The 20,162-nt window shown below is 40.0% G+C and overlaps 1 protein-coding gene across 3 annotated transcripts; it reads left to right on the forward strand.

Moving 5' to 3' along the window:
* Positions 1-97: 97 nt before the first annotated feature.
* LOC122944812 lies at positions 98-19,301 on the forward strand. Of its 3 annotated transcripts, none has more exons than XM_044303469.1 (14): positions 98-314; positions 10,061-10,163; positions 10,268-10,301; positions 11,707-11,756; positions 12,181-12,244; positions 12,599-12,651; positions 13,420-13,458; positions 14,047-14,149; positions 16,287-16,375; positions 16,511-16,561; positions 16,755-16,895; positions 17,700-17,762; positions 17,870-17,923; positions 18,080-19,301. In XM_044303469.1, exons 2-14 carry the CDS (start codon positions 10,070-10,072, stop codon positions 18,094-18,096), a joined length of 852 nt encoding a protein of 283 aa, XP_044159404.1. In that variant the 5' UTR covers positions 98-314; positions 10,061-10,069; the 3' UTR covers positions 18,097-19,301. The 3 variants fall into 3 exon arrangements, with proteins under 3 accessions (XP_044159404.1, XP_044159406.1, XP_044159405.1); XM_044303471.1 differs by having other exon boundaries at positions 113-314; positions 16,755-16,808; XM_044303470.1 differs by lacking the exon at positions 98-314 and adding an exon at positions 4,589-4,730.
* The last annotated feature ends 861 nt before the right edge of the window (positions 19,302-20,162 follow it).

The raw sequence follows: 20,162 nt of genomic DNA on the forward strand, positions 1-20,162 counted from the left end.
CTCGGTACGAGGGCTGCAGTCTGGAGCTGGTTGTCAGGGTGCAGGTGCAGGCTGCAGTGTGGGAGATATGAGGGGCTGATAAGGTGAGAGGGCGCAAAGCAGTGACTTCCGGAAACACAGCACATTGACACACAACACGGTGCCACTCACTCCTCTCCGCACAGCTCCTGGTGCACAACGCAGCAACACTCCGGCCCGGGGCCCCAAATATTGGGTGACAGGTAGTGCTCTGGCCTGGCACCCGAACACAAGACAGCGCGGTCAGGCACCCGAACACAGGCCAACGTCCAGCACCGCAGCCACGGACCCCCAATGTAAGTATGTGTGAATCCAGAGGAAAAAAAGCCGGCTGTTTTGAGAGCTCCATTTATACAAGCAGGCAAATAGCGCGCGTTGTGAGCGTTCGCGTGTTTGATTTTTAAGCGTGTGTTTGTATTAAGTGCGTGACTTTAGATTAAGTGACTTCAGATTCGGGGACTTCAGTGGGGGCTGCAGTAAATCAGTTTCTTATCACTGCATTATATTGTATTTTTCTCACATAATCCCCATTAGTCTGTGTCCATCAGTGACAGCGCCGTCCAGCGCACATCTCGTCTGATGTCTGCAGTCCTGGAACAGCCGTATTCATATCTTTGTTCAAAATGTGAGCAAATTGCCCGTTTGGAATCGCACATCGAGTATCTAACCGGGCGAATTTCAACACGGAGAAGCGTTGACAATTTGAAAAAGAGTTTGCTGCTCACTTAGCAGGCGCTCTATGGGGTAGATGTGGGGGAGGGTGGTAGCGAGGAGGCTCAGGAAAGTGAGGTAGCTAGCTGGATAACAGAAAGCGGGGTAGAGGGAAGAGTGCCGGGGAGGCTAGCCCCGATCTGACACAAGGTTGGCAGATGAGGGGGATGTCGGTTCAGGGACGGCACTGCTGCAGCCGGACACGTCCTCTGCCAGTCAGGGGAATGTCAGCTCCAGTAAGCAGGAGAGCAGGGCAGACGGGTGCTGGTAGTGGGAGACTCCATTATTGGGGGTACATATAGGGCGATCTGTCACAAAGATTCAACACATCGCGGATCGGGTTGACAGATTACTGGGAGGGGCTGGAGAAGATCCAGCGGTCATGGTCCATATCGGAACCAATGACAAAGTTAGAGGAAGGTGGAGCGTCCTTAAAAATTATTTTAGGGATTTAGGTCACAAGCTTAGGGCAAGGACCTCAAAGGTAGTGTTTTCCGAAATACTGCCGGTACCACGGGCCACACAAGAAAGGCAGCGGGAGATTAGGGAGGGGAACAAGTGGCTCAAGAACTGGTGTAAGATGGAGAGGTTTGGGTTCCTGGAGAACTATCGGCTGCAGGCTCTATCGTAGGGACGGGCTGCACCTCAATGGGGAAGGGGCAGCTGTGTTGGGGGAGAAGATGGCTAGAAGGTTGGAGGAGTGTTTAAACTAGGGACTGGGGGGGGGTAATTACGTTATAGGAGGGGAAGATAGTGCAGATAGAGACCGGGGGCAAGGTAGTGGGACTGGGGGAGGAATGGAAGAAGGGACTAGAACAGCTCAGAAGGAAAAGTGTAGGGTAAAAAATCTACATAAACCTCTCAAATGTATGTATACTAATGGCAGAAGCCTGACTAATAAACCGGGGAACTGGAATTAGTGATGTGTGAGGAGGACTATGACAGTGGGAATAACTGAGACACGGCTGGATGATATCTATGACAGTGGGAATAACTGAGACATGGCTGGATGATATCTATGACAGTGGGAATAACTGAGACACGGCTGGATGATAGCTATGACAGTGGGAATAACTGAGACACGGCTGGATGATAGCTATGACAGTGGGAATAACTGAGACACGGCTGGATGATAGCTATGACAGTGGGAATAACTGAGACACGGCTGGATGATGGCTATGACAGTGGGAATAACTGAGACACGGCTGGATGATAGCTATGACAGTGGGAATAACTGAGACATGGCTGGATGATAGCTATGACAGTGGCAATAACTGAGACACGGCTGGATGATAGCTATGACAGTGGGAATAACTGAGACACGGCTGGATGATAGCTATGACAGTGGGAATAACTGAGACACGGCTGGATGATAGCTATGACAGTGGGAATAACTGAGACACGGCTGGATGATGGCTATGACAGGGGGAATAACTGAGACACGGCTGGATGATAGCTATGACAGTGGGAATAACTGAGACACGGCTGGATGATAGCTATGACAGTGGGAATAACTGAGACACAGCTGGATGATAGTTATGACTGGGCGGTTAATGCAATGTTACAGTCGGTTTAGAAAGGATCGCCAAAACCGGAGAGGGGGGGGGGTCTGCCTTTATGTAAAGTCCTGTCTAAAGCCCACAGTCCACGAAGATATAAGTGAGGGACATGAACATGTGGAGTCACTGTGGGTAGAGATACATGGAGAGAATTGAGATAAGTGATCAATTTAAAACTTAACTTTTAATAATCTATTCATAGAAAATTGTCCCCAAGATAAATAGATAACAACATAGAAGATACAACAAAAAAGAAGCAATGCGGAAGGTCACCCCACAAATAGTTGTGGCACTCGGTGACCAGAACACACTTAGATAACAAGAGGTGCTCGACGGCACCCAAAAAGTAACCAGGTGGTCCTACCGCTCTGATGAGATGCTCCTTGGTACAGGGAATGCCTCACCGGTGTTAGATGATGAACGTACACCGTTGCTAGAGGCAGTTGCCAAACACAGGGTTAGGGATGCTAGACTATCTAGCCCTAGTGATGCCCTAGGGGACCTACACTGGCCTAGGTGACCTGATCACAGATCCACGTGACCAGGCACAGTCAGGAACCTAACCCTGGAATTAGTGCGCCCTATAAAGCCCTCTCCTGCCTAGTCTCTACACGGATGTTTTGCTACAAAGATGAGTGTAAATCTCATCAGGGGAAACAAGGGAGCTTGGGCTATTTAGCTGAGCCGTGTACACTGGCAATGGTGTCAGCCGTGTCCCCTAAACAGCAAAGAAGTATGTCCACGATCCTGATATGGATTCAAGTGGACAGACTAGCAGTAGAAAAGGAAGAGGACCCCTGATACTGGACCCCTATCCTCCTACCAAAGTTCTGGCGCATGGTCTGATGTAGCCTACATCAGTCCATGCACCAGGAGCAGAGCAAGATTGCAAAGACCAGTGTTTCCACCTCCTCCAATAATCAGTTGCCATCAGCGTTGAAGCAGCAGAGGCCAAAGCCAACCACCAGAGAGGCTCTTTGCCAGCAACTCTCCATTCTGGGCTCCGTTCTAGGATGTCTACTAGTGGGACAACCCATTTAAGTCTATAATTCCACGTTATGGCTCAGCCATATTTGTAGGTTACATTATAGTGCCAGGGGACAGCCAGGATTCTTCAGACCTTTTAGCACCTGACCCCTGGGGCTGCAAGAAATCCCGGGGAGGCTGCGTATGACATCATTGTACGGGAGAGCAGAGCCAGGTCTGATGTGGTGACCTCGATCAGACTGACACTTTCTTCTCTGCTCATTTCCTTGGTCTCTGCTCTTTGTTGTGCGACATGCTTCTGCAAAATGATTTCTCTTTCATGTGTGACCCCACATCCCGTTCTGTAAAGAATTAAGGGTAGCCCCATCCAAAAGGCAGGACCCCTGGAGCTTCCTTGATTTAGCTTGCTTTATCTGTGAAAGATTGGTGGCATGTGTCATGGCCAAGGGAAACAAAAATACTGTTTCACAAAGCGAGAAGGGGAAGTTGAGGGGCCACAGGTAGGTGGTTTGCATTTGACGCAATCCCCCCCGATTTGAAGATATATCTTCACTTTGTCATCTCTAGACTTTTCTGAGGAGCAATTGAAGACAGGACTTACGCTTCAACATCTGGCTTCCGAGATAGACACAACTGAAAGCACTGACTTTTGTGCCCTAGTTTTTGAGATTGTGCTGAGGTTTCCTACTGGGATAGGGGAGAGAGAGCTGTCTTTTCTATAGAGCCCATACACAGAGATCTTCTCATGATGAATCTTCTAGTCAGAGATCTATGACCCCAAGGGCTCCTGCACACAACCCTATCTGTTTTTGCAGTCCGCAAATTGCGGATCCATACAACACGGATAATTGCCGTGCGCCTTTCCGCATTTTGCGGAATAGGACATGTTCTGTTTTTTTTTAAGTTTTTTTACCCCATTAAAGTGAATTGGTCCGCATCCAACCGCAAAAAAATGCATGTGCATGGGCCCAAATTCAAAATCCCCCATCCCTCTATAATACTAGTGTCTTCTTATAGGGCAGAGAGTCTTCTAGCTCCTAAGGAAAAAGGGTGACTTGTTTTTGTACCCCTCCCCCAATATCTATGCAGCTATTTTAGGTGCAAGTTCACACTGTTTAAACCCATAACTTCATAGGGCAGAACAGGAATTCAGGTTTCTCTCGTTGCCTCATCCCCTTCCCCAGATCATTGTTATGCATCTATTATCAACTCCCGCCTCTAGTGACTGTTCACGTTAATTTTGCACTTTTTGTTCACACCCCCCGTGGTATATACCATTTTGTAAACAGTAATGTTTTAACCTAAAAGCTCTGAGCAGCTCACTGCACCAACCAACGAGTGCAAACCACAAGACCCGATTCCAGGTAACAGACTCGCCGGTGTGCAGCCTGAGCCGAGAAGTCTTCCTCTCACTAGAAAAAGCCATGCAACTGGCGCAAAGTCCTACAAGCAAAGGTCTGAAAAATGGTCCCAAAGAGGAGCACCATTATTCCTCTTCAACATAGTGGTTATATTCTTGTACATGGGGGCAGTATTATAGTAGGTATATTCTTGTACATAGGAGCAGTATTATAGTAGTTATATTCTTGTACATAGGAGCAGTATTATAGTAGTTATATTCTTGTACATAGGGGCAGTATTATAGTAGTTATATTCTTGTACATAGGAGCAGTATTATAGTAGTTATATTCCTGTACATAGGAGCAGTATTATAGTAGTTATATTCTTGTACATAGGAGTAGTATTATAGTAGTTATATTCCTGTACATAGGAGCAGTATTATAGTAGTTATATTCTTGTACATAGGAGCAGTATTATAGTAGTTATATTCTTGTACATAGGAGCAGTATTATAGTAGTTATATTCTTGTACATAGGAGGCAGTATTATAGTAGTTATATTCTTGTACATAGGAGCAGTATTATAGTAGTTATATTCTTGTACATAGGAGCAGTATTATAGTAGTTATATTCTTGTACATAGGAGGCAGTATTATAGTAGTTATATTCTTGTACATAGGGGGCCGTATTATAGTAGTTATATTCTTGTACATAGGAGCAGTATTATAGTAGTTATATTCCTGTACATAGGAGCAGTATTATAGTAGTTATATTCCTGTACATAGGAGCAGTATTATAGTAGTTATATTCTTGTACATAGGAGGCAGTATTATAGTAGTTATATTCTTGTACATAGGAGCAGTATTATAGTAGTTATATTCTTGTACATAGGAGCAGTATTATAGTAGTTATATTCTTGTACATAGGAGCAGTATTATAGTAGTTATATTCTTGTACATAGGAGCAGTATTATAGTAGTTATATTCTTGTACATAGGAGCAGTATTATAGTAGTTATATTCTTGTACATAGGAGCAGTATTATAGTAGTTATATTATTGTACATAGGAGGCAGTATTATAGTAGTTATATTCTTGTACATAGGAGCAGTATTATAGTAGTTATATTCTTGTACATAGGAGCAGTATTATAGTAGTTATATTCTTGTACATAGGAGCAGTATTATAGTAGTTATATTCTTGTACATAGGAGCAGTATTATAGTAGTTATATTCTTGTACATAGGAGGCAGTATTATAGTAGTTATATTCTTGTACATAGGAGCAGTATTATAGTAGTTATATTCTTGTACATAGGAGCAGTATTATAGTAGTTATATTCTTGTACATAGGAGCAGTATTATAGTAGTTATATTCTTGTACATAGGAGGCAGTATTATAGTAGTTATATTCTTGTACATAGGAGGCAGTATTATAGTAGTTATATTCTTGTACATAGGAGCAGTATTATAGTAGTTATATTCTTGTACATAGGAGCAGTATTATAGTAGTTATATTCTTGTACATAGGAGCAGTATTATAGTAGTTATATTCTTGTACATAGGAGCAGTATTATAGTAGTTATATTCTTGTACATAGGAGCAGTATTATAGTAGTTATATTCTTGTACATAGGAGCAGTATTATAGTAGTTATATTCTTGTACATAGGAGCAGTATTATAGTAGTTATATTCTTGTACATAGGAGCAGTATTATAGTAGTTATATTCTTGTACATAGGAGCAGTATTATAGTAGTTATATTCTTGTACATAGGAGCAGTATTATAGTAGTTATATTCTTGTACATAGGAGCAGTATTATAGTAGTTATATTCTTGTACATAGGAGCAGTATTATAGTAGTTATATTCTTGTACATAGGAGCAGTATTATAGTAGTTATATCTTGTACATAGGAGCAGTATTATAGTAGTTATATTCTTGTACATAGGAGCAGTATTATAGTAGTTATATTCTTGTACATAGGAGCAGTATTATAGTAGTTATATTCTTGTACATAGGAGCAGTATTATAGTAGTTATATTCTTGTACATAGGAGCAGTATTATAGTAGTTATATTCTTGTACATAGGAGCAGTATTATAGTAGTTATATTCTTGTACATAGGAGCAGTATTATAGTAGTTATATTCTTGTACATAGGAGCAGTATTATAGTAGTTATATTCTTGTACATAGGAGGCAGTATTATAGTAGTTATATTCTTGTACATAGGAGCAGTATTATAGTAGTTATATTCTTGTACATAGGAGCAGTATTATAGTAGTTATATTCTTGTACATAGGAGGCAGTATTATAGTAGTTATATTCTTGTACATAGGAGCAGTATTATAGTAGTTATATTCTTGTACATAGGAGCAGTATTATAGTAGTTATATTCTTGTACATAGGAGCAGTATTATAGTAGTTATATTCTTGTACATAGGAGCAGTATTATAGTAGTTATATTCTTGTACATAGGAGGCAGTATTATAGTAGTTATATTCTTGTACATAGGAGCAGTATTATAGTAGTTATATTCTTGTACATAGGAGCAGTATTATAGTAGTTATATTCTTGTACATAGGAGCAGTATTATAGTAGTTATATTCTTGTACATAGGAGCAGTATTATAGTAGTTATATTCTTGTACATAGGAGCAGTATTATAGTAGTTATATTCTTGTACATAGGAGCAGTATTATAGTAGTTATATTCTTGTACATAGGAGCAGTATTATAGTAGTTATATTCTTGTACATAGGAGCAGTATTATAGTAGTTATATTCTTGTACATAGGAGGCAGTATTATAGTAGTTATATTCTTGTACATAGGAGCAGTATTATAGTAGTTATATTCTTGTACATAGGAGGCAGTATTATAGTAGTTATATTCTTGTACATAGGAGCAGTATTATAGTAGTTATATTCTTGTACATAGGAGCAGTATTATAGTAGTTATATTCTTGTACATAGGAGCAGTATTATAGTAGTTATATTCTTGTACATAGGAGGCAGTATTATAGTAGTTATATTCCTTGTACATAGGAGCAGTATTATAGTAGTTATTCTTGTACATAGGAGCAGTATTATAGTAGTTATATTCTTGTACATAGGAGGCAGTATTATAGTAGTTATATTCTTGTACATAGGAGGCAGTATTATAGTAGTTATATTCTTGTACATAGGAGGCAGTATTATAGTAGTTATATTCTTGTACATAGGAGCAGTATTATAGTAGTTATATTCTTGTACATAGGAGCAGTATTATAGTAGTTATATTCTTGTACATAGGAGCAGTATTATAGTAGTTATATTCTTGTACATAGGAGCAGTATTATAGTAGTTATATTCTTGTACATAGGAGCAGTATTATAGTAGTTATATTCTTGTACATAGGAGCAGTATTATAGTAGTTATATTCTTGTACATAGGAGCAGTATTATAGTAGTTATATTCTTGTACATAGGAGCAGTATTATAGTAGTTATATTCTTGTACATAGGAGCAGTATTATAGTAGTTATATTCTTGTACATAGGAGCAGTATTATAGTAGTTATATTCTTGTACATAGGAGCAGTATTATAGTAGTTATATTCTTGTACATAGGAGCAGTATTATAGTAGTATATATTCTTGTACATAGGAGCAGTATTATAGTAGTTATATTCTTGTACATAGGAGCAGTATTATAGTAGTTATATTCTTGTACATAGGAGCAGTATTATAGTAGTTATATTCTTGTACATAGGAGCAGTATTATAGTAGTTATATTCTTGTACATAGGAGGCAGTATTATAGTAGTTAATATTCTTGTACATAGGAGCAGTATTATAGTAGTTATATTCTTGTACATAGGAGCAGTATTATAGTAGTTATATTCTTGTACATAGGAGCAGTATTATAGTAGTTATATTCTTGTACATAGGAGCAGTATTATAGTAGTTATATTCTTGTACATAGGAGCAGTATTATAGTAGTTATATTCTTGTACATAGGAGGCAGTATTATAGTAGTTATATTCTTGTACATAGGAGGCAGTATTATAGTAGTTATATTCTTGTACATAGGAGGCAGTATTATAGTAGTTATATTCTTGTACATAGGAGGCAGTATTATAGTAGTTATATTACTTGTACATAGGAGGCAGTATTATAGTAGTTAAATTCTTGTACATAGGAGCAGTATTATAGTAGTTATATTCTTGTACATAGGAGCAGTATTATAGTAGTTATATTCTTGTACATAGGAGGCAGTATTATAGTAGTTATATTCTTGTACATAGGAGCAGTATTATAGTAGTTATATTCTTGTACATAGGGACAGTATTATAGTAGTTATATTCTTGTACATAGGAGCAGTATTATAGTAGATATATTATTGCACATAGGAGCAGTATTATAGTAGTTATATTATTGTACATAGGAGCAGTATTATAGTAGTTATATTCCTGTACATAGTAGGCAGTATTATAGTAGTTATATTCTTGTACATAGGAGCAGTATTATAGTAGTTATATTCTTGTACATAGGAGGCAGTATTATAGTAGTAATATTCTTGTACATAGGAGCAGTATTATAGTAGTTATATTCTTGTACATAGGAGCAGTATTATAGTAGTTATATTCTTGTACATAGGGACAGTATTATAGTAGTTATATTCTTGTACATAGGAGCAGTATTATAGTAGTTATATTCATGTACATAGGAGGCAGTATTATAGTATTTATATTCTTGTACATAGGAGCAGTATTATAGTAGTTATATTCCTGTACATAGGAGGCAGTATTATAGTAGTTGTAATGTTGTACATAGGGAACAGCAGCTCAGACAGACTACAATAGAAAGCTTCTTTCAAAACACAGCTTGGTTTTTAACCCTGATATTTAAATTTATTTTTTTTTTTAGGATGATTTTATGTTTGTACCCTCTCTTGTGTGATAAGGACAGCACATTTATACACTGTATGGTATAAGCCCTGGTTACTATCGGTGGTTTGCATGATGATTGGAAGGTGCGGTATTACATAGCGAGCTGATCGTTATATATCAGTGACCTGTAAATTCTTGCGTTGCAGATTTGACAGATTCTGTTCTTAATAATTATGACGACAGCTCTCAGCTCAGGGGATAGGAATACGGAGGGGTTGGAGAGGGCGGAGGGGACGTCACAGTGCATGTAAGGTTTTACTGAAGGTGAAATAACTACAAAATCAGCTCATAACCAGAGAGATGACATGAACCTGACAACCTGCAATGTGCACAGACAATCAGGTAATGTGTGTGGGGGAGGGGGGACCACTTACACCTGACATTAGTGGACTGTTTGTGGCTCTGCTCCCTATGGTGTCACCGTCAGGACAGCATAACAGCACTCCGTGTGGTCAGATATAGCATCACAACAAGTGAAACATTCTTTGGAGGTGGCATGCTGATTAATGGTGAACGTCCATGATTACAGAGCGGCGTGATGGACACAATCGGTGTGATGTACTCCGTTGCTGTTGTCCTCCCCATAATTGTTATCACTGGCCTGTGTATCGGCTGCCGAAAGAAGATACCAAGTAAGTGATGTCATCCTGGGTATTCTACATGTCAGAGCGAATATAGAAGCTGCCACAGCCCTTCATGTTTATTGTAAAAAAATATTTTGTTCTTTCTCTTTCAGTTCACATAACAGAGACGGGGTATTACGATGACAAGTAAGTTATCCCTGTCCTGTAAATTTATATAAAGAGAGCCACCCAAGGACATAAAAATACATAAGATATAGTCGTGAAAAAATTATAGAAACAGCGCCACCTACAGGACATAAAGATACATAATCTGCATTAGGAATTATAGAAACAGCGCCACCTACAGGACATGAAGGTATAAACAGTGATAAAAAAATATAGAAACAGCGCCACCTACAGGACATGAATGTATAAACAGTGATAAAAAAATATAGAAACAGCGCCACCTACAGGACATAAAGATACATAATCTGCATTAGGAATTATAGAAACAGCGCCACCTACAGGACATGAAGGTATAAACAGTGATAAAAAAATATAGAAACAGCGCCACCTACAGGACATGAATGTATAAACAGTGATAAAAAAATATAGAAACAGCGCCACCTACAGGACATAAAGATACATAATCTGCATTAGGAATTATAGAAACAGCGCCACCTACAGGACATAAAGATACATAATCTGCATTAGGAATTATAGAAACAGCGCCACCTACAGGACATAAAGATACATAATCTGCATTAGGAATTATAGAAACAGCGCCACCTACAGGACATAAAGATACATAATCTGCATTAGGAATTATAGAAACAGCGCCACCTACAGGACATGAAGGTATAAACAGTGATAAAAATATATAGAAACGGCGCCACCTACAGGAGATAAAGATATAGTCATGAAAAATTATAGAAACAGTGCCACCTACAGGACATTAATGTATAAACAGTGATAAAAAAATATAGAAACAGCGCCACCTACAGGACATAAAGATGCATAACCTGCATTAGGAATTATAGAAACACCAACACCTACAGGATATTAAGGTATATAGTCCGCGTCATGAATTATATAAACAGTGACACCAATGGGACATAAAGATGTATAGCGTGCATCAGCAACTATATCATCGGTGCCACCTACAGGACATAAAGATGTATAGCGTGCATCAGCAATTATATCATCGGTGCCACCTACAGGACATAAAGATGTATAGCGTGCATCAGCAATTATATCATCGGTGCCACCTACAGGACATAAAGATGTATAGCGTGCATCAGCAATTATATCATCGGTGCCACCTACAGGACATAAAGATGTATAGCGTGCATCAGCAATTATATCATCGGTGCCACCTGCAGGACATAAAGATGTATAGCGTGCATCAGAAAGTATCCAAAAATTGTCACCTAGAGGACACATATTCAGGAAGCCATATTGGACAGAAACTCTCACCTTTTCCTGGCCCTCATACACATATTATTGAAGGTCCTGTGTATGGTCGCCTCACTGACATTTTTGTCGCGGCACCACTGTCCCCTTCTTCACTACCCAGCATGCTCTTGTTCATTCTCTTTCTTCTGTCTTGTAGGCCTCCATACACTCCACCTTCAGATTTTACGATCATCAGGCGACCCCAAGGTAATATATTATTTAATGGGGTACATTTATCAGGACTCTCACACTCAGGTGTGGTTACAGCTTCCATCCACAATAGTAGCCACGTTCTGCAAAACATTTTTACATTATTTTTTTTTTACCGAACGCCATTGCTTTCTTTTATTTTTGTCATATGTATCTATATTTATCTCCTGGCAACTCTTTCTAGAGCACTGTGCAGGCTATTGTACCTCACGTTACCTAGCAACCACATGACTTCTGTCCGAGTGACTACCATTTCATTACATGTAGCTATGTGTCCTTTACTGGTGACAGGACATTCTCTGTGCTCCATAGACTTGTTTGGGTTGCTGTAACTGGGAGCAGTAAATGGCCTCAGACATTTAGTTCAGGTACAGTCTACAAAGACCTTGGAACTGACCACCATTTTCCACTGTCTTCACAGTTCTCCCGCGATCAGTCTCCTCTCAGGGCACCATGTGCCACCATGATGTCCTGCTCTCTATTCCGTACGTATCTCTCCTCTGAATCAATCTTCTCTACAGGTGTTTATCACTGTGTCTATAGATTGGTATCACTTCAGTGTGAACAGGGAAATTATAATGTTCACTATGTTGACTTGACGCAACCTCAGTGAAATCTGAAGCTTTTGAAAGTAATTTAGAGGTTGATATAGTCCACACTTCCTCATCTATTGGCCGGACCATGGTTTTATAGCTTCTTGTGGGCTCATAGAAAAAAGGAAGTGTTACCATGAAGTACACGTGATGCAGAGTTCTACAGTGGACGTGCCCTTTATAGAGAAAACCACATAGAGATGAAGGACTCATGTGCTAAGTCCCTCCGAACATCTGTCTCCACAGGAGGTCCCCAGTCCCCGAGAGCCGGAGAAGTTCAGTGGGAAGAGAAATCAAAGGTGGGTACTACAGCTTAACCCAGAAGATTTCAGGTCCACCTGCACTATGTCCCAGACCTTCTATAGTTCCGTCGCTCCAAGGCCAACTGGTCGATAGGTCTGAATTATGAGGGCAGCTTGAGTATGTGCCCTAGGGCCTCAACCACCCAAGAGGACTTGGGGACTTTTGGATCTAGACCTGTATAGTGTGATATGTTTCAGTTTTGCCATGACTTCATGGTCATATGATCCTTTATTTTAAGATCTCACTGAATAAATTTTGAAGTTTGATAGCAACCCTATGGAGATCAATGACCTATTTGTACACTGTTCCCTTTAGAATACACAAAAATGATGTTGGGCTTCCAACAGCTTCCACAAGTTTTTTTTAGTCAAGGGTCTTCCACCAACATTCATCCATCCCTGGTGGTGGGTGTCTTTGGCATCAATAACCATGGAGACTGCCACCTGTTGGTCAAAATCAGGTAACTTCCATATGATGTCTGTAGGAAGCTTTGGAGGTTATTTGGAGTTTTGGATGGGAGAACCCAGTATGTCCTGGATCAGTTCTTGGATGGTACATCTAACCTCTTAAATAGTCATTTGTATTGAGTTCATTCATATCTGGGTCAACCAGCCAAGAAATGTCCATGTTTGTGGAGACCTTTAGATACTTCTATTTCCTGTTCTGTCTGGATGGCCCAATGTCTGCACCAGAGTTGTCCAAATGTTCAAGTCATTCCATGTTCCCTCCACTGTTAATTCCATTTTATTCTGTTTTTATTTCAGTTTACCCAAATAGTTGTGACTCCATAACACACTCAGCAAGTAAGTGACATCCATATGCACATCAACCAAGCATTTATAGGGAACCCATATCAGGAAATATAGGTTTAGCTGTGCCCAAAATCACTTCTGATGAAGGTATGGACTTCTAGACCTCAAGTGTATTGTCCTCCATACTTGGTTGTGAAAAGAGTGGGACTGAATGAAAATAAAGTCATCTTTATTTGAATTGCATCTTGTTGGCATAGGGCTGATATGGGGAGATCATCAGGCTACCTTGGGTTGTCCTCTAGATGGTAAGGAGGTAGGTTCTCCACAACTAAGGGCTCCTGAGACTTGTACTTGGTATATTCATGACACACCATCAGCTTTTTGGACTTCCTGCCTGTCGATGGCACTGAAACTTTATTAAACCTATAATGTGGGCAGGTTATGTCACGTGTCTGACGGCAGGTGGAGCTGAATTGCTGTCTGTTTCCAAAGGCGGCCCAGCACAATTCATAAAACAGCTGTAAAAGGTCATGTAGAAGACAATAATACATTTCAGAATTGTGTTTAAAGTGGAATTACCCTTTAAGTCAATTGACTTTAGATGCAGTGACACTCGTGTCCCCTCTTCCCCATCTATAGGTGCTCCCCTCTTAAAAAGCAAGAGTATAGAAGATGATGATGATTATGATGATGAAGGATCAGATCCGAACTACACCAACGACAACCCTTGCTGTGGATACATGTAAGGAGGCTTTAAATCAAGTGTATTGAGATATAGGTGACTGCATGTGGATACTGAAACATTGCAACGACATGCTGAATGGAACACAATGGGGAGAGGATGGTAACCATCCAAATCTTTATCTGTATACACAGTGCACACCTTCATAGGTATACACTGTGCTCCATCTCTACATTCATACATACACACTGTACACAATCCAAACTTTCATGGGTATACACAGTACACCATGTATACATATATACATACACACACACAGTGCATCATCCAAACCTTTGTGTATGTATATATATATATATTTATATATACAAACCGGATTCCCAAAAAGTTGGGACTCTAAACAAATTGTGAATAAAAACTGAATGCAGTGATGTGGAGATGGCAAATGTCAATATGTTATTTGTAATAGAACGTAGATGACAGATCAAACGTTTAATCCGGGTAAATGTATCATTTTAAAGGAAAAATACGTTGATTCAAATTTTCACGGTGTCAACAAATCCCCAAAAAGTTGGGACAAGTAGCAATAAGAGGCTGGAAAAAGTAGATTTGAGCATAACGAAGAGCTGGAAGACCAATTAACACTAATTAGGTCAATTGGCAACATGATTGGGTATAAAAAGAGCTTCTCAGAGTGGCAGTGTCTCTCAGAAGCCAAGATGGGTAGAGGATCACCAATTCCCACAATGTTGCGCAGAAAGATAGTGGAGCAATATCAGAAAGGTGTTACCCAGCGAAACATTGCAAAGACTTTGCATCTATCATCATCAACTGTGCATAACATCATCCGAAGAGTCCGAGAATCTGGAACAATCTCTGTGCGTCAGGGTCAAGGCCGTAAAACCATACTGGATGCCCGTGATCTCCGGGCCCTTAAACGACACTGCACCACAAACAGGAATGCTACTGTAAAGGAGATCCCAGAATGGGCTCAGGAATACTTCCAGAAACCATTGTCAGTGACCACAATCCACCGTGCCATCCGCCGCTGCCAGCTGAAACTCTACAGTGCAAAGAAGAAGCCATTTCTAAGCAAGATCCACAAGCTCAGGCGTTTTCACTGGGCCAGGGATCATTTACAATGGAGTGCGGCAAAATGGAAGACTGTTCTGTGGTCAGACGAGTCACGATTCGAAGTTCTTTTTGGAAATCTGGGACGCCATGTCATCCGGACCAAAGAGGACAAGGACAACCCAAGTTGTTATCAACGCTCAGTTCAGAAGCCTGCATCTCTGATGGTATGGGGTGGCATGAGTGCGTGTGGCATGGGCAGCTTGCATGTCTGGAAAGGCACCATCAATGCAGAAAAATATATTCAGGTTCTAGAACAACATCTGCTCCCATCCAGACGTCATCTCTTTCAGGGAAGACCCTGCATTTTTCAACAAGATAATGCCAGACCACATTCTGCATCAATCACAACATCATGGCTGCGTAGGAGAAGGATCCGGGTACTGAAATGGCCGGTCTGCAGTCCAGATCTGTCACCTATAGAGAACATTTGGCGCATCATAAAGAGGAAGGTGCAACAAAGAAGGCCCAAGACGATTGAACAGTTAGAGGCCTGTATTAGACAAGAATGGGAGAGCATTACTATTTCTAAACTGGAGAAACTGGTCTCCTCGGTCCCCAGACGTCTGTTGAGTGTTGTAAGAAGAAGGGGAGATGCCACACAGCGGTGAAAATGGCCTTGTCCCAACTTTTTGGGGATTTGTTGACACCATGAAATTCTGATTCAACATATTTTTCCCTTAAAATTGTACATTTTCTCAGTTTAAACTTTTGTTCCGTGATTTATGTTCTATTCTGAATAAAATATTAGAAGTTGGCATCTCCACATCATTGCATTCAGTGTTTATTCACGATTTGTATAGTGTCCCAACTTTTTTGGAATCCGGTTTGTATATATACACTGTGCGCCATCTCTACATTCATACATATGTACAGTGCACATACAGTTACACATCTGCACAGTGCACCAGGCAAACCTTCATACATCAGACACAGTTCCTCACAACACTTGCATGCAGCAACAAATTGCCTGGGTACTGAATGTACATTATCGTTATATTTGTTACAGTTCATATGTCTTCATACAATCTTCTTTAATCTAATGCCACACTTTATGTCCATGTAGCGAGGTACTGCCAGATGAGGGGATCACACAGCTTGGACCAGTCCTGGTAGTTACAAGTGAAGTGGATAACAGAACAAGCTTCTCCTCAGGTATGAGAGGGTGGTGCACCATACAAACATTCATACCCATTGCCAGACAGAGACGGTTTTGTTAGCTACAGGTCAAAAATGTCCATTACTGAGGCCTCAGAAGTCAGAAGATACCAACATCTCTTTGTTTTGCAGTTGGCACCGATGAAAATTATGTAAATATTGGCGATTCTGACGACGCAAAAAGTAAGAAAAATTTTGTTAAGGGCATTTCTTGATGTAGTCTGGAATTCATTTGTGTAATAGAAATCAAGAGTTTAGTTCTCCTTAGCCTGATGGAAGTTTAAGGTTCACAAGTCCACCATGAATGATCTGCTGCTGATCTTGTTTCTGCTTAAATGGATTTATTTGGCAATAATTCCTGTTAATCTGTTTTCAGCATCTTCAACCAATGGCAACTACGTTAACGTTGGAGATGCCAGTGATATAAAGGGTAATTCAATTATAGCAGCAAGAGCAACTGTGGAAGAGGAGGTCAGGAGAAGTGATCATATCGATGACAAAAGTTCCACAGTATCACGTATGCATGAGGAGGTTTGATGGCTAGTTAAGGGCTGGTATGGAGAGGGGTTAGATAGACTAGTCAAGGATAAGGCATTGAAGGGGAAGTTGGATAGACCAGTCAAGGTCAGGTATGGAGGAGAAGGTTGGATAGACCAGTACAATACAATACACTACAGGTCAAGTTTGTTGGAAGAGGTTAGATAGAAAGGTCGAGGTGAGGTATTAAGGAGGTTAAATGGACCCATTAAGAATCGGCTATGGTGGAAGAGGTTAGACATACTGGTCAAGCCAGGTGGAGGAGGAAGTTAGATAGAAAGGTCAAGGTCAGACATGGAGGAGGAGCCTAAGCGTATGGCAAAAAATTTGGTGAAAGAGGTTAATTGAGAATTAGGTGAGATAGACTGATGGAGTGTCAACTGTGGAGGAGATACCTAAATATATTGAAGGATCATGGACGGAGATACTAAAAGATTACCATTAGATTATGTCCAGGTGATCTTCTACAGCTTCTCTATAAACTTACAGACTTGGGTCAGTTAAAAAGGGAACAATGGACAATGCATGATGAAATCCCATATGCCTGCTCCTTCTTACTTCTCTGAAGCCCCCATATACAGGACCCCTGGTTGATGCGACCTAAGGTGACCTAAGGTGAAGGGTCAGTCAGGAAGGAAGACATTACATAGATTACTAAAAGATCACATAGGGGTTTACCAGATGACGAATGACATTCAGATAAGGTGTATAGCAGAAAATACTAGAAGAACCTGAGGCTCGTTTACATGGAATGTGATAAACATTACTTTCTCTCTCCTCTTAGGTGAAAGTCTGGAGTATGTGAATGTAGAAGAAGATGAAACACATCCCAGCTCCATTAACCAGGGTAGGTTTCTATGGTGTTACTAGTCTTTGAAAAACCTGGGTATGAGGAAATTCTGGAAATATTTAGAAATGACTAAAGACAAAAACATTTTGTATTATGTCTTACAGAGAGTGAAGATGATGATATGCCAGAGTATGAAAACATTGAGAAAGGGCATAAAGGTATGGTAGAGCTAAGCCACTACTGGGAACCACTGGGGATCTGCTTGTGCTGGTCCGACTAGTCTATAATGACCAAATCTAAGGGCCAAGAATCTGATTTTGTGAAATTTAACATATGTAGATGTGTCTTACCTCCTCCTTCTATATGTGTTCCAGGACTCCACACCTGCTGAAGGACGAGCCATTGTTTTACTTCAGATGACCAACCCTGATTTTTCTAGGCTGTGCCCAAAAGAAAATCTTTTTGATGGACTGTAATGCTTTAAATTGACCTGTTTTGCTTGGATTTCCTTGTTGAGTTGACCTTCATTTGTCCTTACTGGGACATTTTACATTGAGATGCTATGCCAGTCTTTGTTTAGTATGTGGAATGGGTTTCCATGATCATTTTCAACCAAGAACATGAATTTTAGTTGAGCTGACGAGTCTGAGATAAAGAGGTTGAAGATGACATATGGAGATAGACCTACAACACTCCTCTCCCTGCTTATCATGATCTGCTACAGGTCAAGTTTGACCTCCATTTATGTTATTATCCAAGATAAGAAATGGAGACAGTAGTTGGCTTCTTCTAAATAACAAAAGAACTCAACTACTACGAGGTAGATCTTCCCGAAAACTCTCGTTATGAATATTTTTCAATAATTTTTACTAATTACAAATTTTTTCCCTATTGAGGGACAGACAGCACCAAGCCAGGACCAATAACAAAATGTGTCTAAAATATTAGACAAATTAAGCAAAAGTGAGACTTTTCTTAAGTACTTGATGGTTTGGATCTTTCCAGAACCATCCACTATATGAAGGCTCCATATAAAGCAGTGGTTTCCAAGCTTTGGTTCTTCAGCTGTTGCAGACCTAAAACTTCCAACATGGCCTGCCATGACACGCTGAGAGTTGTAGTTTTATAAGAGCGCCACTAATCAATCCTGAGAAGTATATATAGTAGTGCATGGATTTATTATTTATACTGTGTAGATATTTTTATGTTTTCAATATTTTGTAGACCAAACCCTGAGATGTTCGCAGCTTTTATGACCACAGACATTATGGTCAGAGCCATTGTAGATGCATATTTATAAGTAAGGGGGGTCTATCACCTTACAATACCCAAGGACCACCTACCTTGTATCTACAGTGATAGGCCTGTATTCTGCATTTCCTCACTATCATTAAACCCTATCCTTATGTCTAAATTCATTTTTTTATTTTTATTTTTTGAGAAATGTCAAAATATTCATCGTTCCAAGTTATAAATGATATAAATAGACAGGACCTGATTATTTGCAGTAGTACATGTGTTTTATTTATTTTTCTTATTCTTTACTCTTTTTTTATATAATTGTATTACTATGCTATTAAAAGTCTTCAAAATCAATCCTTGGGTGCATTGGCCTCCTACATATATAGCTTCATCTGGTCCAATGTCAAAAGTTTGATTTATGGTAAGGGGAAGGGGTGAGATTTAGAGTTGGAGTATAGAGAGGTTTAGGGTTGGAATATGGGGTAAGGTTTAGGGTTACACTATGAACAGAGTTAATCTTAAACACCCATAACCATTAGTGTCATCTGAACCCACACTTTTCAGCTAGACCAGCCAACAATCTAATGTATATGGGGAGCTCCTGACTCTCCCCACAAGGGCCCCTCATGTGTATGGCCAACCAAAGGCTCTGGATAGAGTTGGTGCTCCAGGATAAAGAGAGGTTAGAGTCATGGATGGAGAAAGGGTTGGAGAATAGAGAATATTTTAGAGTTAGAGTACAGATAGGGTAGGAGCAGGTTCACACATGGCAGATTTTTCCTGAAGCAAATCTTATAGTTGAATTCATCACAAATCTGCAATGAATTTGCTGAAAAATCCCCAATGTGTGACATGAATTCTGATGCTGATTTCACCATGGATTTTTTTGTGAGTGAGCCTCAATGCACATTGACAACCATTACACACGATGTTCCGAGAGGACCAAAGTATATAGCACTGGCCTTAGGTTTGGAACATAGAGTTAGAACTGGATTATGGCGAGGGGTTTAGGTTTAAACTGTGGATAGAGATGGGGATGGAATTAATAGAAGGCTAAATTATGGCTAGATTTTGGGTTTATAGAGTAAGGATTAATCTATGGATAGAGTTGGGGCTGGAGTTTGTAAAGGTGTTTAGGATTAGACTGTGGGCAGATTTAGGTAGGAGTTTATAGAGGGATTTAGGATTAGATTATGCATTAAGTTGTGTTTGGAG

The sequence above is a fragment of the Bufo gargarizans genome, chromosome 8 (genome assembly GCF_014858855.1).
Source record: "Bufo gargarizans isolate SCDJY-AF-19 chromosome 8, ASM1485885v1, whole genome shotgun sequence".
NCBI lineage: Eukaryota > Metazoa > Chordata > Amphibia > Anura > Bufonidae > Bufo > Bufo gargarizans.

Bases quoted from the DNA above. Each gene is read 5' to 3' on its own strand.
- LOC122944812 (XM_044303469.1), top strand. From the start codon at position 10,070: ATGGACACAATCGGTGTGATGTACTCCGTTGCTGTTGTCCTCCCCATA. The intron at 12,245-12,598 runs GTACGTATCTCT...CTGTCTCCACAG, and splicing joins GATGTCCTGCTCTCTATTCC to GAGGTCCCCAGTCCCCGAGA. The intron at 12,652-13,419 runs GTGGGTACTACA...TTTTTATTTCAG, and splicing joins AGTGGGAAGAGAAATCAAAG to TTTACCCAAATAGTTGTGAC.